At 41.0% G+C, this 20330-nt stretch overlaps 1 protein-coding gene across 10 annotated transcripts in view; it reads right to left on the bottom strand.

The window, feature by feature from the left end:
- The window catches only part of SCAI (suppressor of cancer cell invasion), a 135993-nt gene that overhangs the window by 49370 nt on the left and 66293 nt on the right, over positions 1-20330 (bottom strand). For all 10 annotated transcript variants that reach the window (XR_004277268.1, XR_004277267.1, XM_032306664.1 and 7 more), the window contains one exon: positions 18922-19053. Coding sequence is in view for 8 of the 10 variants with exons in the window: in XM_032306664.1 (XP_032162555.1) it covers positions 18922-19053 (132 nt within the window). In the remaining 2 variants the exon portion in view is untranslated. The remainder of the gene's footprint in view (positions 1-18921; positions 19054-20330) is intronic.

Below are 20330 nucleotides of genomic sequence, written 5' to 3'. Positions count from 1 at the left end.
GTAAAAACCTCTAGAAGAGAAAAAGAGGCAAGTTTCAAAAAACTAGGGCTATGGCTGTTGGTTTGTGAAAGCTACGTGAATCCAATAAAGAGTCAACCAAATCTTGGGAGGGTCGTACTGCCCAAGACTGGTTGTTTTAAAAACGAACAATAACCACCCACTGATTCCAGTGAGGTACTCTTCTTACCCGAGTCTATGACTGGTCTTCTCGTGTTTACTGATTGGGCTTTGGGGTTTTTTGTTTTGTTTTTTTTAAAGAACACTTTTTTTTTTTTAAAGATTTTATTTATTTGAGAAAGAGACCATGAGAGAGAGCACGAGAGAGGAGAAGGTCAGAGGGAGAAGCAGACACCCGTGGAGCTGGGAGCCGGATGTGGGACTCGATCCCGAAACTCCGGGATCATGACCTGAGCCGAAGGCAGTTGTCCAACCAACTGAGCCACCCAGGCATCCCGGGTTTTTTATGAATAGTTACCAAAAGGTATAAATTCAATCTCTATGGAAAGTTCTTTTTCTGTCTTTTTAAAGAAATTCATCCATACAATAATATAGCCTTTTAAAAGATTTAAAGTTTCACCTTCCAAATTCAACTGTTTAATATAACCAATATTTCAGATATATATTAACAAATTCTAACTGAATTAAATTTTTTTTTTTTAAATTTATTTATTGACAGAGAGAAATCACAAGTAGATGGAGAGGCAGGCAGAGAGAGAGAGAGAGAGGGAAGCAGGCTCCCTGCTGAGCAGAGAGCCCGATGCGGGACTCGATCCCAGGACCCCGAGATCATGACCTGAGCTGAAGGCAGCGGCTCAACCCACTGAGCCACCCAGGCGCCCGAATTAAATTTTTTTTAAAAGATTTTATTTATTTATTTGTCAGAGAGAGCGAGCGAGCGAGAGCGAGCACAGGCAGACAGAGTGGCAGGCAGAGTCAGAGGGAGAAGCAGGCTCCCTGCGGAGCAAGGAGTCTGATGTGGGACTCGATCCCAGGACGCTGGGATCATGACCTGAGCTGAAGGCAGCTGCTTAACCAACTGAGCCACCCAGGCATCCCCTAACTGAATTAATTTTTTAAAAATATCTTATTTATTTGACAGAGAGAGAGAGAGAGAAATCACCAGTAGGCAGAGAAGCAGGCTGAGAGCACAGGGAAGCAGGCTCCCTGCTGAGCAGAAAGCCCGATGCGGGACTCGATCTCAGGACCCTGAGATCATGACCTGAGCCGAAGGCAGATGCCCAACACGACTGAGCCCCCCAGGCGCCCCTCTGAATTCTTTTTTTTTTTTTTAAATCCCATGACAGGAACAACTCGTTAAGCATCTGACTCTTGGTTTCTGCTCAGGTCATGATCTCAGAGACTTTTTTTAAAAAAGATTTTATTTTATTTATCTGACAGACAGAGATCACAAGTAGGCAGAGAGAAAGACAGAGAGAGAGGAGGAAGCAGGCTCCCAGCTGAGCAGAGAGCCTGATGCGGGGCTCAATCCCAGGACCCTGGGATCATGACCTGAGCCGAAGACAGAGGCTTTAACCCACTGAGCCACCCAGGCGCCCCATGATCTCAGGGTCTTAAGAAAGAGCCCCGCATCAGGCTCCATGCTCAACACAGAGTCTGCTTGAGATTCTTTATCTCCCCCTATCGCTCTGCCACTCCCCAGTTTGTGCTCTCTCTCCCTCGTACTCTCTCTAATAAATAAATCTTTTAAAAAATTTTTAAAAATCTGAATAATTTGAATAATTTGACAGGACTAGAATTGCAGTCATCAATTTTCCCTTATGCTTGGGTCTCAGCTGTTTGTTCTATTCTACTGGTTTTTCTAGTTCCTCATTAACATTCTGTTAATTACTACAGCTTTACTAAAAAGTGTGGCATCAGGACGCCTGGCTGGCTCAGTGGGTTAAGTGTCTGCCTTTGGCTCAGGTCGTGATCCCAAGATCCTGGAATCGAGTCCCACAGCAGGCTCCTTGCTCAGCAGGGAGCCTGCTTCTCCCTCTGCCTGATGCTCCCCCTGCCTGTGCAAGATCTCTCTCTCTCTCTGAGAAACAAATAAATAAAACCTTAAAAAAAAAGTGTGACATGTTTCCTCTTTTTTTTAAAGGAATACCTTGGTTATTCTTGGTTCCTTATACTTGCATATGAACATTAAAATCAGTTTATCAAGTTCTACCAAAAAAAATCCTAATGGGTTCTAATGAGACTTGAAAGAATCTAGACATCCATTTGGAGAACTGACATTTTAAAAATAATTTTTAGTGTCAATAGTACCTCTTTCCATTTACGTTGAAAATACGCACTAAATAAATTTTATAATGTTTTGCATGAAGATCTAATATTATTGGTTCACATTATTACAATGTCTCATATTTTTATTGCTTTTGTGAAAGGTATCTTTATTTTTTTAAGTTATGTCTTTTCTTTTCTTTTTTTTTTTTGAAGAGCCCATTTATTTATTTGACAGACAGAGATCACAAGTAGGCAGAGAGGCAGGCGGTGTGGGGGGAGCAGGCCCCCAGCTAAGCGGAGAGCCCGATGCAGGGCTCGATCCCAGGACCCTGGGACCATGACCTGAGCCAAAGGCAGAGGAGAGGCTTAACCCACTGAGCCACCCAGATGCCTCTTTTTTAAGTTATGTCTTAAAGTTTCAGACATACACAAAAGTAGAAAACAGTACAATGAATCCCAATATACCTGAGCATTTCTATTTGGGGTTGCCAGACAAAGTGGCTGTGTTTGGGGACTCTATTCTTTTTCATTAATCTACCTGTCTATGCTAATACAACTTCAGTTAAATCAATAACCCTCTGATCACCGGTAGCATTATTTTCAACTAAGCAAAGAAGTGAAGGTTGTACTTCAGAATGACCCTTATAACCCAAATGGCTACTAAAATACCTAAAATAGAGAAAACACTTAAGTGTTTCATGGTAAAAGGAGACACTTCTTTTTTTTTTTTTTTTTTTTTTTTAGAGAGAGAAAGAATGTGCACACTTGTGAGAAAGGGGGTGAGTTTCAGGGGGAAAGGCAGAGAGAGAGAATCTTAAGAAGGCTTCACACCTAGCATGGAACTCAATGCAGGGCTCAATCTCACAACCCTGAGATCATGACCTGAGCTGAAATCAAAAGTTGGATGCTTAACCCACTGAGCCACCAAAGCACCCCCAAAAGAGAGACTTCTATTTTTTTTTAAAGATTTATTTATTTATTTGACAGAGAGAGTGAGAGAGCACAAGCAGGGGGAACAGTAGAGGGAGAGGGCGAAGCAGACTCCCTGCTGGACAGGGAGCCCCACACGGGGCTTGATCCCAATACCCTAGGATCATGACCTTAGCAGACACTTAACTATCTGAGCCACCCAGGCGCCCCCAAAGAGAGACTTCAAATTCTCTCATTTAACCTAAGTTTAACCTTCACGTATAAAAGCAATCCTTTGTTTATCTCACTAAGTAAGCTGAATATTCTTGGTAAACTATACTAATCTAATGAAATTTGAGGTAGTATTTTGTTGTTCAGTTGTTTGGGGATGAGAGGGGAGGGATATATATACACACACATACACAGTATTTGTGTATACAGGCACAGTACTTGTTTTGTCATGTAAACTTCTCTCGCTTACTATATTGTTAACATTTTTCAAGTTTAATATAATCATATGTAGCACAGTGTATAGTACACATACATATTTGAGATTAGCAGAAAGAGACTCTCCCCACACACACAAAAGGCTGCTATATATTTTGTAATTTACTTAACAAAGGATACCTAATTCCATGGAAATAAGAAGGCTACAGAGCAGACACAAATACAGCTTATGTTTCTATAGCTTTTCTCCTGCCCTAGTGGGGATCTTGCTATTGGTGACACCTGCCTTGCAGTTAGGCAAGGTGTCTTTTGAAGATTTTATTTATTTATTTGAGAGAGAGAGCATGAGAGGAGAGAGGTCATCGGGAGAAGCAGACTCCCTGCTGAGCGAGGAGCCTGATGTAGGACTTGATCCCAGGACTCCAGGATCATGACCTGAGCCAAAGGCAGTTGCTTAACCAACTGAGCCACTCAGGCGCCCCCGCAAGGTGTCTTTTGAAGTCACGGGATGGAAGTAGAAAACCTGGTTATTGCGTATAATTCTACCAAGTGATAAGTATCACGAAGGCCAGAGAAAGCGATGTGTAACATGATCTCCACAATCAAGGAGCTTAAATTCAGTTAGATAGAAGAGACGAACACATATACAGAAAAAGAGGAAAAACAGCACCAAGTATTACATTATATAGGACTGAGTGTAGAAAAGAGTATAGAAAAGAGATACACTGGAGGACTTGAGTAGTCAGGGAAAGCTGCTTGAAGAAAGAGAGCTGGATAGGTAAAAGAGAAAGAAGTGACCATCGGATAGAGAGAGAGAAGATAATATGCAAGAGAAACAAAGGCCCAAGTGCGGACAGCTATTGGTGGAAGGCCTCCCTTAGACATCTGGCAGTTACCTGACTGGCAGCTAGGGTGCTGGGTCATGTGTTTCTCATCCAACAGGCTAACTCAGCTGAGGATCCCAAAAGCAGCAAAACAGAGGGCAGTTCTAATATGCATCATTCTTTTTGATTCTTTGCATCATGTCTGAGCTGTTCCATTGGCCAAAGCAATCTCCTTGGCTGAGCGCAGACTGTGGGAGGGGATGGCTCATGGGCATGGACACAGGGAAGAGAAGGATTTTTATAAGCAATCTATCACAGAAATATTCTAATTTTTCCTTTCTTTTTCAATTCTGAAAATAACATAAGCCAATCAGAAAATAAAATGCTACACATTGTAAAAAATACCCTATTGCTTCCCCCCTCAATTCTAGACCCCCCAAATAATCACCATTAAGAATGCATTTTCTAGGGGAGCCTGGGTGGCTCAGTGGGTTAAGCCGCTGCCTTCGGCTCAGGTCATGATCTCAGGGTCCTGGGATCGAGTCCCACATCGGGCTCTCTGCTCGGCAGGGGGCCTGCTTCCCTTCCTCTCTCTCTGTGATCTCTTCCCTTCCTCTCTCCTACTGTGATCTCTCTCTGTCAAATAAATAAATAAAAATATATATAAAAAAATGTTTAAAAAGAATGCATTTTCTAGGGGCACCTGGGTGGCTCAGTGGGTTAAAGCCTCTGCCTTCGGGTCAGGTTATGATCTCAGGATCCTGGGATCGAGCCCGCATTGGGCTCTCTGCTCAGCAGGGAGCCTGCTTCTCTGCCTGCCTCTCTGCCTACCTGTGATCTCTGTCAAATAAATAAATAAAATCTTAAAAAAAATGCATTTTCGATGTACATTTAAGTAAATATATAATGTAAATATATAATGTTCTACAATATACCTTTTATTTTATTTGTATGTTTATTTTTACATGTTCTTTAAATTTAAAAATATATCAGCATTTTTTTAATGCATACAATTATCTCATTATTCACTGCATATAATGTAGCACACAATAACCAATTTATTTAACCAATCCCTTCCCAACAGACATTTTCATTGCTTCCAGTTATTCCCTGTTACAAAAATGTTGCAATAAACATCAATAAACATCTTCATACTATTCTTTTTTTTTTAATAGTTTGCATTTTTTTTAAAGATTTTATGTATTTATTTGACAGAGAGAAATCACAAGTAGATGGAGAGGCAGGCAGAGAGAGAGAGGGAAGCAGGCTCCCTGCTGAGCAGAGAGCCCGATGCGGGGCTCGATCCCAGGACCCTGAGATCACGACCTGAGCCGAAGGCAGCGGCTTAACCCACTGAGCCACCCAGGTGCCCCCTTCATACTATTCTTGAATAGTTACGCAATATGAGTAAAAGGTAAATTTCTGTAAGTGGAGTTAATAAGTGAAAGAAGATAAGCATTTCTCTACTGGATGTTAAGACGACAAATAAAAAAAGCAAAAGGACTATGTGAAATTTTCAGGTGCACGTAACAAGAATGAGTTAGTAACTACATTTTTAAATTTGTTTCGTTATCCTTATGATAAGGGAAATTCATTCCAGATTACAGAAGTAAGTTAACTATAGATACCAGTTTCCACATTTGTTGTTAAGTTTTCATCTTTTGTTTTTTCAATGTCTCCATGTACCTCTAGTGAGAAAGTGCTAATCAGACATTTTAAAATTGAAGGTGCTGCCAGAATCGTTAAGACTCTTATCATGTGGCTGCTGCTAGGAAGACTGTATATTACGTAACAGTGTGCAGTGGCAACATTACCTCCACAAGAAATGACAACAACTGGGGGCTTCTTTACAGATATTGTACAGACTCTGTAGGCAAACTTTCAAGGAAGCATGTGCCTGCTTAAGTTACTCTGAGTTTCCCAAACTGACAGATTTAATAAACCTCAGTAATACACATTGTTAACTGAGAAAACAACTAGAATTCAGTGTTTTATTTCATGATGACATATATAATTTCAGGTGTTCAGCGTAAAAAGCTTTAAGGAAGGGAATTCTGCACCTGGGCTAAAAACACGAGAAGGCGATCTGAAAGGCTAGAACAAGGCTCCTGACAATAATTACTAAGTATACAAATATTTTCTGATTTATAGCTCTGAACAAAGTTGGCTAAATTCTATACTATTTCCCACAAAAGAATTTAGAATATGTGCCACAGTCTAAAAACTTAGCTCTAAAGACAGGAATTTCTTTTTCAATACAGAGTTAAGTTTTTTTTAACTTAGGGTAAGTCCTATGATCACCCTTTCTCTAATGAGACACATCACAGAAGCTAATAAACAAACTGTTATAATTCGATTAGAGTCTAAAACTAACTAAAGTATTTTATAAAGAGTTTTAGACAAATTCCTCTACTATTCAGAGCCTGACTATGGTGTGAAACTCTGAATATATCATTTGGTCATTATTACTGACATTAGAGATGGGAAATTAATGGTCCATAGAATTAAATTAAATGGGGCCCTGTGAATTATCCTGTAAGCGAAACGACCTGATATTTCACTTTTTGCAAAGGCAACTACGTTATAAATCGGCTGCTCATACTCTTCTTCCAAAGCTTTAGAGGAAATTGAAAGTATGACACCTATCTCACTCTTTTTTTAAATCCTAAACTCCATCAACAAAAGTTAGGAGACTACAGGAGGCAGAAATGCAGTGCAAATGATTAAACTTGGTTCCCCGAGCTGTTTCCAGAGTATGCTGAGATGCCAAAATTTAGGAATGTCTTCTGGGTTTCTATAAATCAAATGCCTTAACTAAACTGAATTAGCTGGGATCGCTGATGCCCACCCACACCGGACATCCCGGTTCAACAGCCACCCTTCCATCCTCTGCATGCCAGTCCTTCCTGGGGCGTGCGGCTGTTCACCACTTCTACCATCTTGTAATTCTCTCTTCTTTCTCTTCTCTTCTACTGGCTTCTCTTTCCTAAGCCTGTCCTTAAATGCTTGGCTTCTCCAGGGCATGCGTATGTAAACACACACACACACACACACACACACACACACACACACACACACAGTGGGGATCAAGGAGCTTAAAGTGAGTTGCTTGAGAACTCATGACCAGTAAATTGTTTAGCTGTGATTCAGATCCAAACCTCCTAACCCCTAATCTAATGTTCTCTTCTTTCTACCATAAGGGAAAACCACCTAGATTTTGATTCCACACTAGTAAATTTCTTCTCTGTGAGCTCATTCTGCTCCCCAGGTCATGGGATGCAAGTGACCTCCAACAAAGCTGTGGTCAAGGGCCTGATTCAACTTCTCTGAATAAGGTTTTCAGTCAAGGAGCACAGCGTCCCTACACACAGGTGGTGTACACAGAGAGGCCTGTACTACAGGGACACCGTTGTTCTGATCCATGCCTCTGTGTCTATCTGTACACCGGACAAAACTGTGTTTGGGACTTGCCAAGTCAATTGAGCAATTCCTTGTTTTAACACTAACACTTTTTTTTTTGCCAACTGGTATATCTGGTTTTCAAATATAGGTCTAGGAACGGATCTGTGACTTTGAAGGTGCCAGGGGTACCAACAAGTGTAGGCTGTTAACGCCAAGTGTTTCCTTTAGGGGAGGGTACCTTAATGATACCACAGTATCAAGCCTTTTGTTTACTGAGGAGGGAGCAAAGCTTTTTTTGAATGAGGGTTTGACAGAAAGTGCCCAAGAGTGCTTGAATAGGCTGAAGGTGGACATCCTATCTATCTTGGTATCCTGTTCCTATCCCTAGCCCCATATCTAGAATGGTGTGGGCACACAGAAGGCACTTAGCAGGGGCACCTGGGTGGTTCAGCTGGTTAAACATCTGCCTTCGGCTCAGGTCATGATCCCAGGGTTCTAGGATTGAGACCCATGTTGGGCTCTCAGCTCAGTGGGGGGTCTGCTTCTCCCGTTGCCTCGGCCTGCCACTCCCCTTGCTTGTGCTCTCTCTCTGCCAAATAAATAAATGAAATATTTTTTTTAAAAAAGGAGGCATTTAGCAAATTGTTCCATTCCTAATAATGGTTTGCAAATTTGAACAATTTCAAATAATCACCCCCAGTTTGAATTCAGACATGCCAAGCCAAATAAAGCTATGGAATGGTATCTCTTCCTCCTATGAACCAGCTCCAGGGGAAGTATAAAAATTCTTACATTTAGAAATGGAACTATTCATAAATTTGTTTCTAATGGCACCCTGCTCATAGGAAAAAAAAGACTGTCAAGTTTTAGATGCCATGTCCCCTCCATGGTGTTGCTGCCTTGTCCCACCAAGCGTCCATGACTATTTTGTAGGTCTGACAATACCCAAGCTCTACAGACATGAGTTCCTCTGCAAACCAAGGAGAGGAGTACAAGAAGCCAGGGAGTTAACTGCACCAGTCCTACCGTCAAGCATTCGCCTATATCACCTTGGGAGAAGAGGCTACCAGAGCTCCCCTCGTATTCTGGGATCTTAACTCCTATATGGAGGAACCACTTCTCTAAAGTAGCAATTCCCAAATCAGAACCTATCCTATTAACATAAGCTATTGCTTAATACGCCAAAGCTTCAGCCTTCTCATTTATAAACCAAGAAAATAGATGCGAATGAGGGTGTCTGGAGGATTTCGTGAAATCCCTTGTTCTTAAAACATCTTCACTTTTTCTCTTTATGCTCCTCCTGGAAGACCTCAAAAAGTAAACACAAATACTTTCCCCCTTACCGATCCTTGATCTCACCCACTAGCAACTAAATAAAAAGGTGAAGAAGCCCTATTTCTATGCCTAGCCAGGCAATTAAGGTATTCATAAACAGTAACGTTCCAGATCAGGTTATACTGAACTGTGACGGTCACAGAGAACTAATTAGAAATACACTCATCTCTTTTTATTTTTTAAAATCTTGGTAAAGCATTTAAACCACTGATTTTCTGGATTCTGGGGAAAGGGCAGCAGCACAGTCTTTAATTTACTCAGATCCATTCCAAAAACAGACAGAACCACGAGGTAACAAAACCAAAAACCCACAGACAATATTTTCAGCAAAAATAAGTGTTATGTTACCGGCGAACTATGTCACCCACTAGTTCATAAATTGAAGTCCTGGCCCCCAGTACCTCAGAATGTGCCTTTGGAGGCAGGGCCTTTAAAGAATTATAGTAATTAAACTAAAACAAGGCCTTTTGGGGGGGCACTAATACAATCCTTATCAAGAGGAGATGGGGACACACAGAGAGACACGCACAGAAGGGTGGCCATATGAGAAAGAAAACAGCCATTTGCAAGCTGAAAAGAGAGGCCTGGGAAGGAACCAGCCCTGCAGCACCTTGCTCCTGGACTTCTAAGCTCCAGAACTGTGCAACAATTTCTGCTGTTTAAGCCACCCCATCAGTGGTATTTCATTACTATAGTCCTAGCAAACTACACAGTGGGTAACAAAGTATCTCTCAAATTCCCAAACACAGGTGGGTCCAAGAGACCTGCAGGCCACTGGCATCTGTACGGGAAGAGAAAGAAGAAACAAATGCGATGTCTGATGGACCTGTGAAGAAGAGAGCCCCCCCACCCCCCCAAATGCCTGTATGCATCGTATGTATTCACCAGAAAGCACAGCAGACCATCCCAAGAACGAAAGCTGAAAGTGGGAGGTCTTTTGTCTGAGCCAATAGCCATATAGGGGTACGAAGTCCTCGAAAAGTGGCCCATCTGAACTGAAATGTACGTAATTAAGAATATGTGTAAGTAAGAATATTCAGTGTACTTCAAAGACTAAGTATGAGAAAAAAAGGAGATAAAAGATCTCAGTAATTTTTCTATATTGATGACATGTAGAAATAAAGTATTTCAGATACACTAGATAAAACGAAATACATTACTAACCTTAATTTCACTTCTTTTTTATTTACATTTTTAAGATCCGGCTACTAGAACATTTAAAATCACCTTTGTGGCTCACATTAAATTCTTATTAGTCAATGCTTCTCTAGATCACGTGATCAAGATACCTGCTGTGCTCTGGTGGCCGTCGACCTCAAATGTGTGTGCAATTCTTCTGAATGGTAAGCCACAGAAGACAAAAGCATTCGTCACGGGCTTGTACAGGTAGTTTAAGTATTATCTCTGAAATCACATATGCTTTACTATTACCAGAACTCGCCTCTAGGAAAATAGTGGTTTTTTTGAGGATAGAAGAGAAGGAAGAGGGAGCAGCAGAGAAGAGGGAAGAAAGGGGAAGGAGGCGGCGGGGTAGGAAGGGGCCACGGGAGCGAACCCTTACTTTCCCAGTCACCTTTTCCTGTGTAGGGGATTTCTTCTTTAACTTAAATACTGGGAGCATATTTAATCAAAATAATCTCTGCAGTTATTTTTATTTAACACCATTACACTTCTCTTTGGTGTACTTCTCTGTCAATATATATATTTATATTTATGGCCTCCAATGCTTATTTTGGCCAAGTGTATCTGCTTCTCTGGAGTCAAATAATCAGTGATTCGGAGGCCTCTGTTGTCTCAAAGCCCCAAAAGTCATGGATCTCACTGGTAGACACAGCTGTGTATCTCTAACACATGTCTCAAGATGCTGCCTTATATAATCCCAGCAAGGACTCCATTCTGCTCTAGCAGTCTTAGTCACCATGGTAACTGGAACCCTGCAAGCACTTGGGCTTTTGATCATTTTCTGACAGTATTCAAAGATATTTCCAACATTATTCTCACTTCATTACTACTGTAACTACATGCAAGAGCTATTAAAAGAAAAACACCATTCATTTCATCCATTTCTCACTGTCTTGGACTATGTTTTCTGACACAGTGAGTGGAAAGAACTTATTTATTATGCACATAATATAAGGAGATATTTTCAGTCAAGAAAAACACTTCATTAAGATATTCACATCTAGGAGAATCAAAAGGCTCTGACAAGTTAGATGAAAGACTTAATATAAGGTGGAAAGACACATCTTCAAGAGTAAAAAGGGAATTTATTATACCCAAGGAAGATATTACATAGAAACTCTGAAGCCTTGCGCACACTGAAATGCACATTTTTGGTCTGCTCATAAGGAGTTTAAGTCCAAGTGAGGGGGGCACAAGGGGGCTGCTGAGGTGCTACGTGTTCTCTTTCTTCATCCAAGTATAAACAACACAGATGTGCCCTGTTTGGACAAAACACACTATACACACGATAATATGTGTACTTGTCTGAAAGTATACGACACTGCACTGTAAGTTTAATAACTACTTCGTGAACTCAAGAAAAATAGTTGGGGCACCAGGGTCGCTCAGTTGGTTAAGTGTCTGAGTCTTGATTTCGGCTCAGGTCATGATCTCAGGGTCATCGGATCAAGTCCCAAGTTGGGCTCTGGGCTGCAAGTGAGGCCTGCTTGGGATTCTCTCACTCCCTCTACCCTTCCTCCTCCCCCTCCACAACGGCCCCCCAAAGGAAAAATGAGTGAAAACACAAAGGCAAGCTAGCCAGAAGATAAGCACTAATAGTGAAAGGAATGTCAGGAATGAAGGGCACCATGTTAAAGGCCACACTACTCCAGCTGAGTCCCCACTGTCCCCAAATCCCAGAGCTGGTCCAGACCACCCCAATATATTTTTATTCTCTATAAACATTGTGATCCTGTTTTCTATTCAGACCAACACAAACAGAAGAAGGGAAAACACCAAAAAACCATTCTTTTCATTTTTACCAAAGAAATCTCTATTTTAAAGAAATGCACAGGGGCGCCTGGGTGGCTCAGTGGGTTAAAGCCTCTGCCTTCAGCTCAGGTCATGATCCCAGGGTTCTGGGATCGAGCCCCGCATCGGGCTCTCTGCTCAGCAGGGAGACTGCTTCCTCCTCTCTCTCTCTGCCTGTCTCTCTGCCTACTTGTGATCTCTCTCTCTGTGAAATAAATAAAATCTTAAAAAAAAAAAAAAAAAGAAAGAAATGCACAAAAACTATATTAACTCTTGAAAGTAGAGAGGTGTTTAATTCATGTAACTCAAAGAACTTCTTTGGAGAGGGAACAGGAGAGCGGTGTGGACAAGAATGCCATATAACCCACAACCCACCACTCTAGGGAACTCTAACATGACCTACAGAACTGATAAACAGAGGGAAGTCTTCAACCAAGATCTAATACTGAATAAAGCACTTTCCTTTATAGAAACAAGCACAAAAAATACACACCCTACATGTGCCAGACACTTTGAGAAAACCAGCCCCCAAATATATCTGGTCTTTGTTTAGGGACTGAACTGGGCACTAAGAGCAAAGAGTCCCCACTAAGAGTTAGTATGGTAAACGGAACATCGATGAAATATAAAATTTTTTATAAACTGAGATCATGAAGTTTTTACAATTTGCACTTTTTCATTTAACTATATATCATTTAACCATATACCATATAACTCTCATTTACATATCCACCAAAATATTTTTAATAGATCTATATTATTCTATATTTGGGTATGTATATAAAATAGATTTTCTTAAAAAATGAAAAGAAAATGGAAGACAGTCTGAGTACTAATCTCTCAGAGAACTATAGACCTGCGCCACCACTAGTCACATCCCCCTCAAACAGCAACCCAAAAGCATTCAGATAATATGTATTCTTTACTCACCATTTTTATCCTAGAAATAATTAAGGCTGTTTAAAATAAAAAGAGCCCTGCATGCAAAACATTGAAAATAAATCCCTGATGACTTTGCTTACCCATTCTTCTTGGCCAAAATTTAGCATTATTAGTTGTTTTTTTTAATTTTTTTATTTTTAAAGATTTTATTTATTTGACAGAGAGAGAGAGAATGAGAGCAAGAACACAAGCAGGGGCAGTGGGAGAGGGAGAAGCAGGCTTCCCACTGAGCAGGGAGCCTCATGTGGCACTCGATTCCAGGACCCTGGGATCATGACCTGAGTCGAAGGCAGACGCTTAATAACTGAGCCACCCAGGAGTTCTAGCCTTATTAGTATTGTCAAATTTTAAAATAGCACTTAAGGAAACTACTATTCCACATCTGGGAGGCAATCAACGTATCAGTATAGAAAATACTGCTTTTAGGTAGCGATTTATGATAGCTGCAAGTTACAAATATACACTGACAAAATTCTCACTTAACAAATGAAGAAGGGAGATTTCAAACTGGTGGGACCTGTGTCTTTATGTACTGAATATTTTAGAGAACAAGAGTCAAAAGGATTAAATCTTGAACCTGATATAGTTTCAAGTGCTCAAGAACTAAACTGAAGGGACACCTGGGTGGCTCAGTTGGTTAAGCGGCTGCCTTTGGCTCAGGTCATGATCCCAGCGTCCTGGGATCGAGTCCCACATCGGGCTCCTTGCTTGGCAGGGAGCCTGCTTCTCACTCTGCCTCTGCCTGCCATTCTGTCTGCCTGTGCTCGCTCGCTCTCCCTCTCTCTCTGACAAATAAATAAATAAAATCTTTAAAAAAAAAAGAACTAAACTGAAATAGGCATCACTGGTATATTATAATAAATTTCCCCAACAGTGAATAAACAGTCCTAAAGGTTAGAGCTCACACAACATTCTCCATGTATTAGTATTTCCTACCATTCCCACAGATAAATTTTACTCTGCAGTTACTTTAAAACTAAATAAAATTTTAAAAATCAAAATAAAATCAGTGTGATCAGGGACGCCTGGGTAGCTCAGTGGGTTCTTCAGCTAAGGTCATGATCTCAAGGTCCTGGGATCGAGCCCCTTTTCGGGCTCTCTGCTCAGTCGTGAGCCTGCTTCCCCCTCTCTCTCTGCCTGCCTCTCTGCCTACTTGTGATCTCTGTCTGTCAAATAAATAAATAAAATCCTTTAAAAAAAAGATCAGTGTGGGACGCCTGGGTGGCTCAGTTGGTTAAGCAGCTGCCTTTGGCTCAGGTCATGATCCCAGCGTCCTGGGATCGAGTCCCACATTGGGCTCCTTGCTCAGCAGGGAGCCTGCTTCTCCCTCAGCCTCTGCCTGCCATTCTGTCTGCCTGTGCTCGCTCTCTCTCCCTCTCTCTGAAGAATAAATAAAATCTTTAAAAAAAAAAAAAAAAAAGATCAGTGTGATCATTAAAATGGCACTTAAAAAAAAGACCAAAATGAGACCCATTTGAGCTGGTAAAATATATTTGCACAACTGAAACAACATTTCAAAAACAGAGTGAAATAAAACAATTTAATTCTAGTTAGCAGCTGTTTTTTTTTTTTAAAGATTTATTTATTTATTTGAGAGAGACCACATGTATGTGAGCAGGCGGAGGAGTGAGTAGGGGGCAGAATCTCAAGCAGACTCTTGTTGAGTGTGAAGCCTGATGCAGGGCTCAATGTCATGACCCCAGAATCATGACCTGAGCCAAAAGCAAGAGTTGGGACACTCAACGGAGCCATGCAGGCACTCCTAGTTAGCAGGGGTTTTGGATACAATATATGCTGTTCTCATGTGGCCTAAAGATAAAGATGTACTTAAAAATGATTTATAAACTGTATGGTGCTATGTGGAATGTATGTGTTACTGTTACTGTTGTAGTAGTTACAGAATGATGCTAACCAGGCAGAGAGTCTCTAGCAGGAGATTACCTGAGCTTTATGATTCATTTATGACTCAGAATCAGATTAGGAAAATAATTCCTTTATAAGAAGGGAAATGCCAGGGCACCTGGATGGCTCAGTGGGTTGGACCTCTGCCTTCGGCTCGGGTCATGGTCACAGGGTCCTCGGATTGAGCCCCAAGTCGGGCTCTCTGCTCATCAGGGAGCCTGTTTCTCCCTCTCTCTCTGTCTCCTCTCTGCCTACTTCTGCCTACTTGTGATTTTTATGTCAAATAAATAAATTAAAAAAAAAAAAAAAAAGAAGGGAAATGACATTGCTAAATCCAATATGCTTCTCAGACATATTGAGTGAAAACATACTCATACTCCTACTATACTCATTCTTACATTCAAATAAGAATATACAGAGAACTAGTAAACTTTGGGTCAAATATGTAATACCTAGTTTTTGAAAAGCAGTATAGCAAAAAAGTACTGATATGAAATTACAAGAAGAAATATGTCTTGTAAATAGTAAATGAATAAAAAAAGAAATAAAATGTGATATTTAGTGGACAAATTTCAGAGACATTTTCTGAAAGTGATGAAGAAAAGAACAGAGATAAAAATCGAGCGACTAGATTGTTGCAGAGGATTTGGGCTGAATATTCAATGTAAGCAATACAAGAATATAAACAAGGAGGGAGAACAAGGAACAAGAAAGAAAAATATGAAAGAAATGTAATATTCAACTGAAAAAAATGTTTTCTTTTTTTTTTTAAAGATTTTATTTTATTTATTTGACAGAGAGAGATCACAGTAGGAGAGAGGAAGGGAAGAGATCACAGAGAGAGGGAGGGAAGCAGGCCCCCTGTTGAGCAGAGACCCCGATGTGGGACTCGATCCCAGGACCCTGAGATCATGACCTGAGCCGAAGGCAGCGGCTCAACCCACTGAGCCACCCAGGCGCCCCTGAAAAAAATGTTTTCTGATTTAAAAAAATGTCTAAGACCTCACAGCATATGTAAAAATTAACTAAAAATGGTTCACAGATCTAAATAGGAGAGCGAGCAGCGTAAACGAAGAAAACAGGAGTAAATCTTGATGACTTCAGGTTAGGCAATGATTTCTTAGACAAAGCACTAAAAGTACAACCAATGAACAAGAAGAATAACAAGTGGGACTTTACTAAAATAAAAGCTTCTCTGCTTCAAACGACACCATCAAGAAAGTGGAGAGACAGCCCACTGAATGGAAAAATACACATTTGCAAATCATTACAACTCAAGAAGGACTTATATCCAGAACAACTATAACTTAAGAGGATAAATAACCCAATTGGAAGAATGATCAAAGGATTAGAATAGACATTTGGCTAGGTGCCTGGGCGGATCTATCTGTTAAGTATTTGACTCTTGATTTTGGCTCAGGTCATGATCTCAGGGTTATGAGATCGAGCCCCATGTCAGGCTCCAGGCTAGGTGTAGGGGCTGCTTGAGATTCTCTCTATCTCTCCTTCTGGCCCTCCTTCCCCATAAGGGGAAAAAAAAAAAAAAGACATTTGGTTAATACATACATGAAAAGATGCCCAACATCATTAGTCACTTGAGAAATACAACAAAACCACAATGAGATACCACCTCACAAGACCCACAAGAATGACTTTCATCCAAAGGACAGACAATAGGAGTGCCTGGCTGGCTCAGTCAGTGGAACATATGACTCTCAGTCTCATGGTTTTAAGCTCAAGCCCCATGATGGGTATAGAGATCAATTAAAAATAAAATCTTGGGGTGCCTGGGTGGCTCAGCGGTTGAGCCACTGCCTTCGGCTCAGGTCATGATCTCAGGGTCCTGGGATCGAGTCCCACATCGGGCTCTCTGCTTAGCAGGGAGCCTGCTTCCCTCTCACTCTCTGCCTGCCTCTCTGCCTACTTGTGATCTCTGTCAAATAAATAAATAAAATCTTTAAAAAAGAAAAAATTCTTGAGGGCATCTGGGTGGCTCAGTGAGTTAAGCTTCTGCCTTCAGCTCAGGTCATGATCTCAGGGATCTGGGATGGAGCCCCACATTGGGCTCTCTGCTCAGCGGAGAGCCTGCTTCCCCCTCTCTCTCTCTGCCTCTCTGCCTACTTGTGATCTCTGTCAAATAAATAAATAAAATCTTTAAAAATAATATAAAATAAAATAAAATCTTAGGGTGCCTGCATGGCTCAGTTGGTTAAGCATCCGACTCCGGATCTCAGCTCGTCTTGATCTCAGGGTCATGAGTTTAAGCCTTGCGTTGGGCTCTATGTCAGGCGTGGAGCCTACTTAAAATAAAAAATAAAATAAAATAAAATAAAAAATCTTAAGGGGGCACCTGGCTGGCTCAGTTGGAAGAGCATGTGACTTGATCTCGAGGTCATGAGTTAGAGCCCCACAGTGGATGTTGAGATTACTTAAATTAAAAAAAAAAAAAAAAAATGGGGGCACCTGGGTGTCTCAGTGGGTTAAAGCCTCTGCTTTCAGCTCAGGTCATGATCCCAAGGTCCTGGGATCAAGCCCCAAGTAGGGCTCTCTGCTCAGCAGGGAGCCTGCTTCCCTTCCTCTCTCTCTGCCTACCTCTCTGCCTACTTGTGATCTCCGTCTGTCAAGTAAGTAAATAAAATCTTAAAAAAAAAAAAAAAGATGCAATTAATCTGACTGTTAGCAAAAGCAAAAGCGGATCTCAAAGATTCTTTTATAGCACAAAATAGGAAGCAGCAGAGTGTAGGAGTGAACACTGTCTTGGGAATCCTTCATTAACAAATGTTTATGAAGCATCTGCTGTGGGCCAGACCCTGGCTTACTTACTAGAGAAATTGTGACAGACAGGGTCTTGCTCTCAGGAACATTTAATTTTAGGTAGGAAGACATTATAAAGCAAATCAATAAGACTGCTCAAGATAGTGATGAGTTTATTAAAAAAAATAAATTAGGGGCACCTAAGTGACTCGTTGGTTAAGCATCTGCCTTCCACTCGGGTCACGATCCCAGAGTCCTGGGATTGAGCCCCAGGTTGGGCTCCCTGCTCAGTGGGGAGTCTGCTTCTCCCTCTCCCTCTATACAGCCCCCCTGCTCATGCTCTCTCTCTTGCTCTCTCTCTCTCTCAAAATACAATCTAAAAATAAATTAAATGAATATAGGGATAAGTGATTGAAAGAGTAGGGTTTTTTTTTAAAAGATTTTATTTATTTATTTGACAGACAGAGATCACAAGTAGGCAGAGAGGCAGGCAGAGAGAGAGGGGGAAGCAGGCTCCCTGCTGAGCAGAGAGCCCGATGTGGGGCTCGATCCCAGGACCCTGAGATCATGACCTGAGCTGAAGGCAGAGGCTTAACCCAGTAAGTCACCCAGATGCCCCGGAAGTGTAGCTTTAGATAGTGGTCCTGGAGGATTCATTTGGTGATCCTGTAATTATCTTTATAACTGTAAATGTCTTCTTAAAAGATATATTAACGTCAATACCCCAGTGTGTAAAATCAGATGTACATCAGGAATGATGTGGAACAATGTACATAAAACCATTTAACAAAATAATTATTCTCAACTTGAATAAAACAATAGAAATTCTCCTTTCTCCTATTGTTTTTTCATCCGAGAATGAAGTGTGTCACAGAAAAAAGTGTGATAACCTCTAATACACGTATTTATAGAATAGTCTAGGGGCGCCTGGGTGGCTCAGTGGGTTAAAGCCTCTGCCTTCGGCTCAGGTCATGATCCCAGTGTCCTGGGATCGAGCCCCACATCGGGATCTCTGCTTAGCAGGGAGCCTGCTTCCTCCTCTTTCTGTCTGCTTCTCTGCCTACTTGTGATCCCTGTCAAATAAATAAATAAAATCTTAAAAAAAAAAAGAACAGTCTACCCATAACTTTCAGAAACTTACCACATACCAGCCATGGGAAAAAATACAGAACTAGAGAAAAGTTTAAGGCATCAAGAGTCCACTAACCTTAATCCATTGAACAGTTGCTTAGACTTATCCAGAAGGTAACAAAAATCTGTAACTGTTTTCCTCTCTCCCTGTGGGATATCATCTTCAGCACCTCCAGAGGACATGATTTCTTTAAGCGCAAATTCAGTCCTGTAAGAAAACATCCGTCCATTTATCCAGTAGGTGAAAATAAAAAGAGAAACATATCTTACTTATATTATCTGAGCACTTTTTTCAAGATACATATAGGATTCTTCTGATCACAGTCAAATCATCCAAATAACATAAGTACAAGATGGTGTAGGAAAACAGACAAGCTCATATTGATAGTAGGAATGAAAACTGATACATCCATATTGGAAAGTAAATTTTTGTTAATATTTGTTCACCCAATAAGCATTAACTGGATGCCTATTATGTTCCAAGTCCTCCTCTACATGGTTAAGAAACAAAATGTTGATCCTTCCGATCTATTTATCTTTTGGATCCATTCTGTAAATCCATCCTAGAAAATGATCGACAAATGTAAAACACTTTATCTATAATTTTTATCTATAATTTTTAGTATCATAATATTTAAAAACTGGTAAAAACCTAAAAGAACCAAAGAGGGCAATTATTAAGTGTTTCACAGGGCCCCTGGGTGGCTCATTCGGTTAAGTGTCCCAGCTCTTGGTTTCAGTTCAGGTCATGGTCTCATGGCCGAGACAGAGCCCCATGTCAGCCTCTGTGCTCTGCATGCAGTCTGCCTGAGGTTCTCTCCCCCTCTCTCTCTCTCTGCCTCTCCTGCTTGTGTGCTCCCTCTCTCTCAAATAAATGAAATATTTTTTTAAAAGTGCTTCACACAAGTTAGTGGACTCTTGATGGGTGGCTCAGTGGGTTAAGCCTCTGCCTTCGACTCAGGTCATGATTCCAGGGTCCTGGGATCGAGCCCCGCATCAGGCTCTCTGCTCAGCAGGGAGCCTGCTTCCCCCTCTCTCTGCCTGCCTCTCCACCTACTTGTGATCTTTGTCTGTCAAATAAATAAATAAAATCTTCCAAAAAAAAAAAGTGCTTCACACAATGCTAACAACGGCACTGTATCCTGTCACTAACTTAAAATTATATTTAAGATAAGGTGAGAACATGCCAGTGTAACATACTCAGTGTATAAAGGGTATAGAAACCACACACATACACACATACACATTAAAGATACATTTTGTTAAATCTAAGCTATCTTCATATGTAATCAATCCTGGTAATCAAGCCATTTGAGAAAACAGCAAGTTGCTGGACAGTATGGGTAGTATGAACCTATACTAAATAAAAATATTCATTTGTGTTTACATATGGACAGAAACACCCAGAACAACATACAGAAATCTGGCCCTAATGCAGGGTGAAAATACAGGCAGAACAGACAAGAGCCAGAGACCAGAGATGAG

The sequence above is a fragment of the Mustela erminea genome, chromosome 12 (assembly GCF_009829155.1).
Source record: "Mustela erminea isolate mMusErm1 chromosome 12, mMusErm1.Pri, whole genome shotgun sequence".
Lineage (NCBI taxonomy): Eukaryota > Metazoa > Chordata > Mammalia > Carnivora > Mustelidae > Mustela > Mustela erminea.
This window is presented reverse-complemented; position numbering and strand designations above follow the sequence as displayed.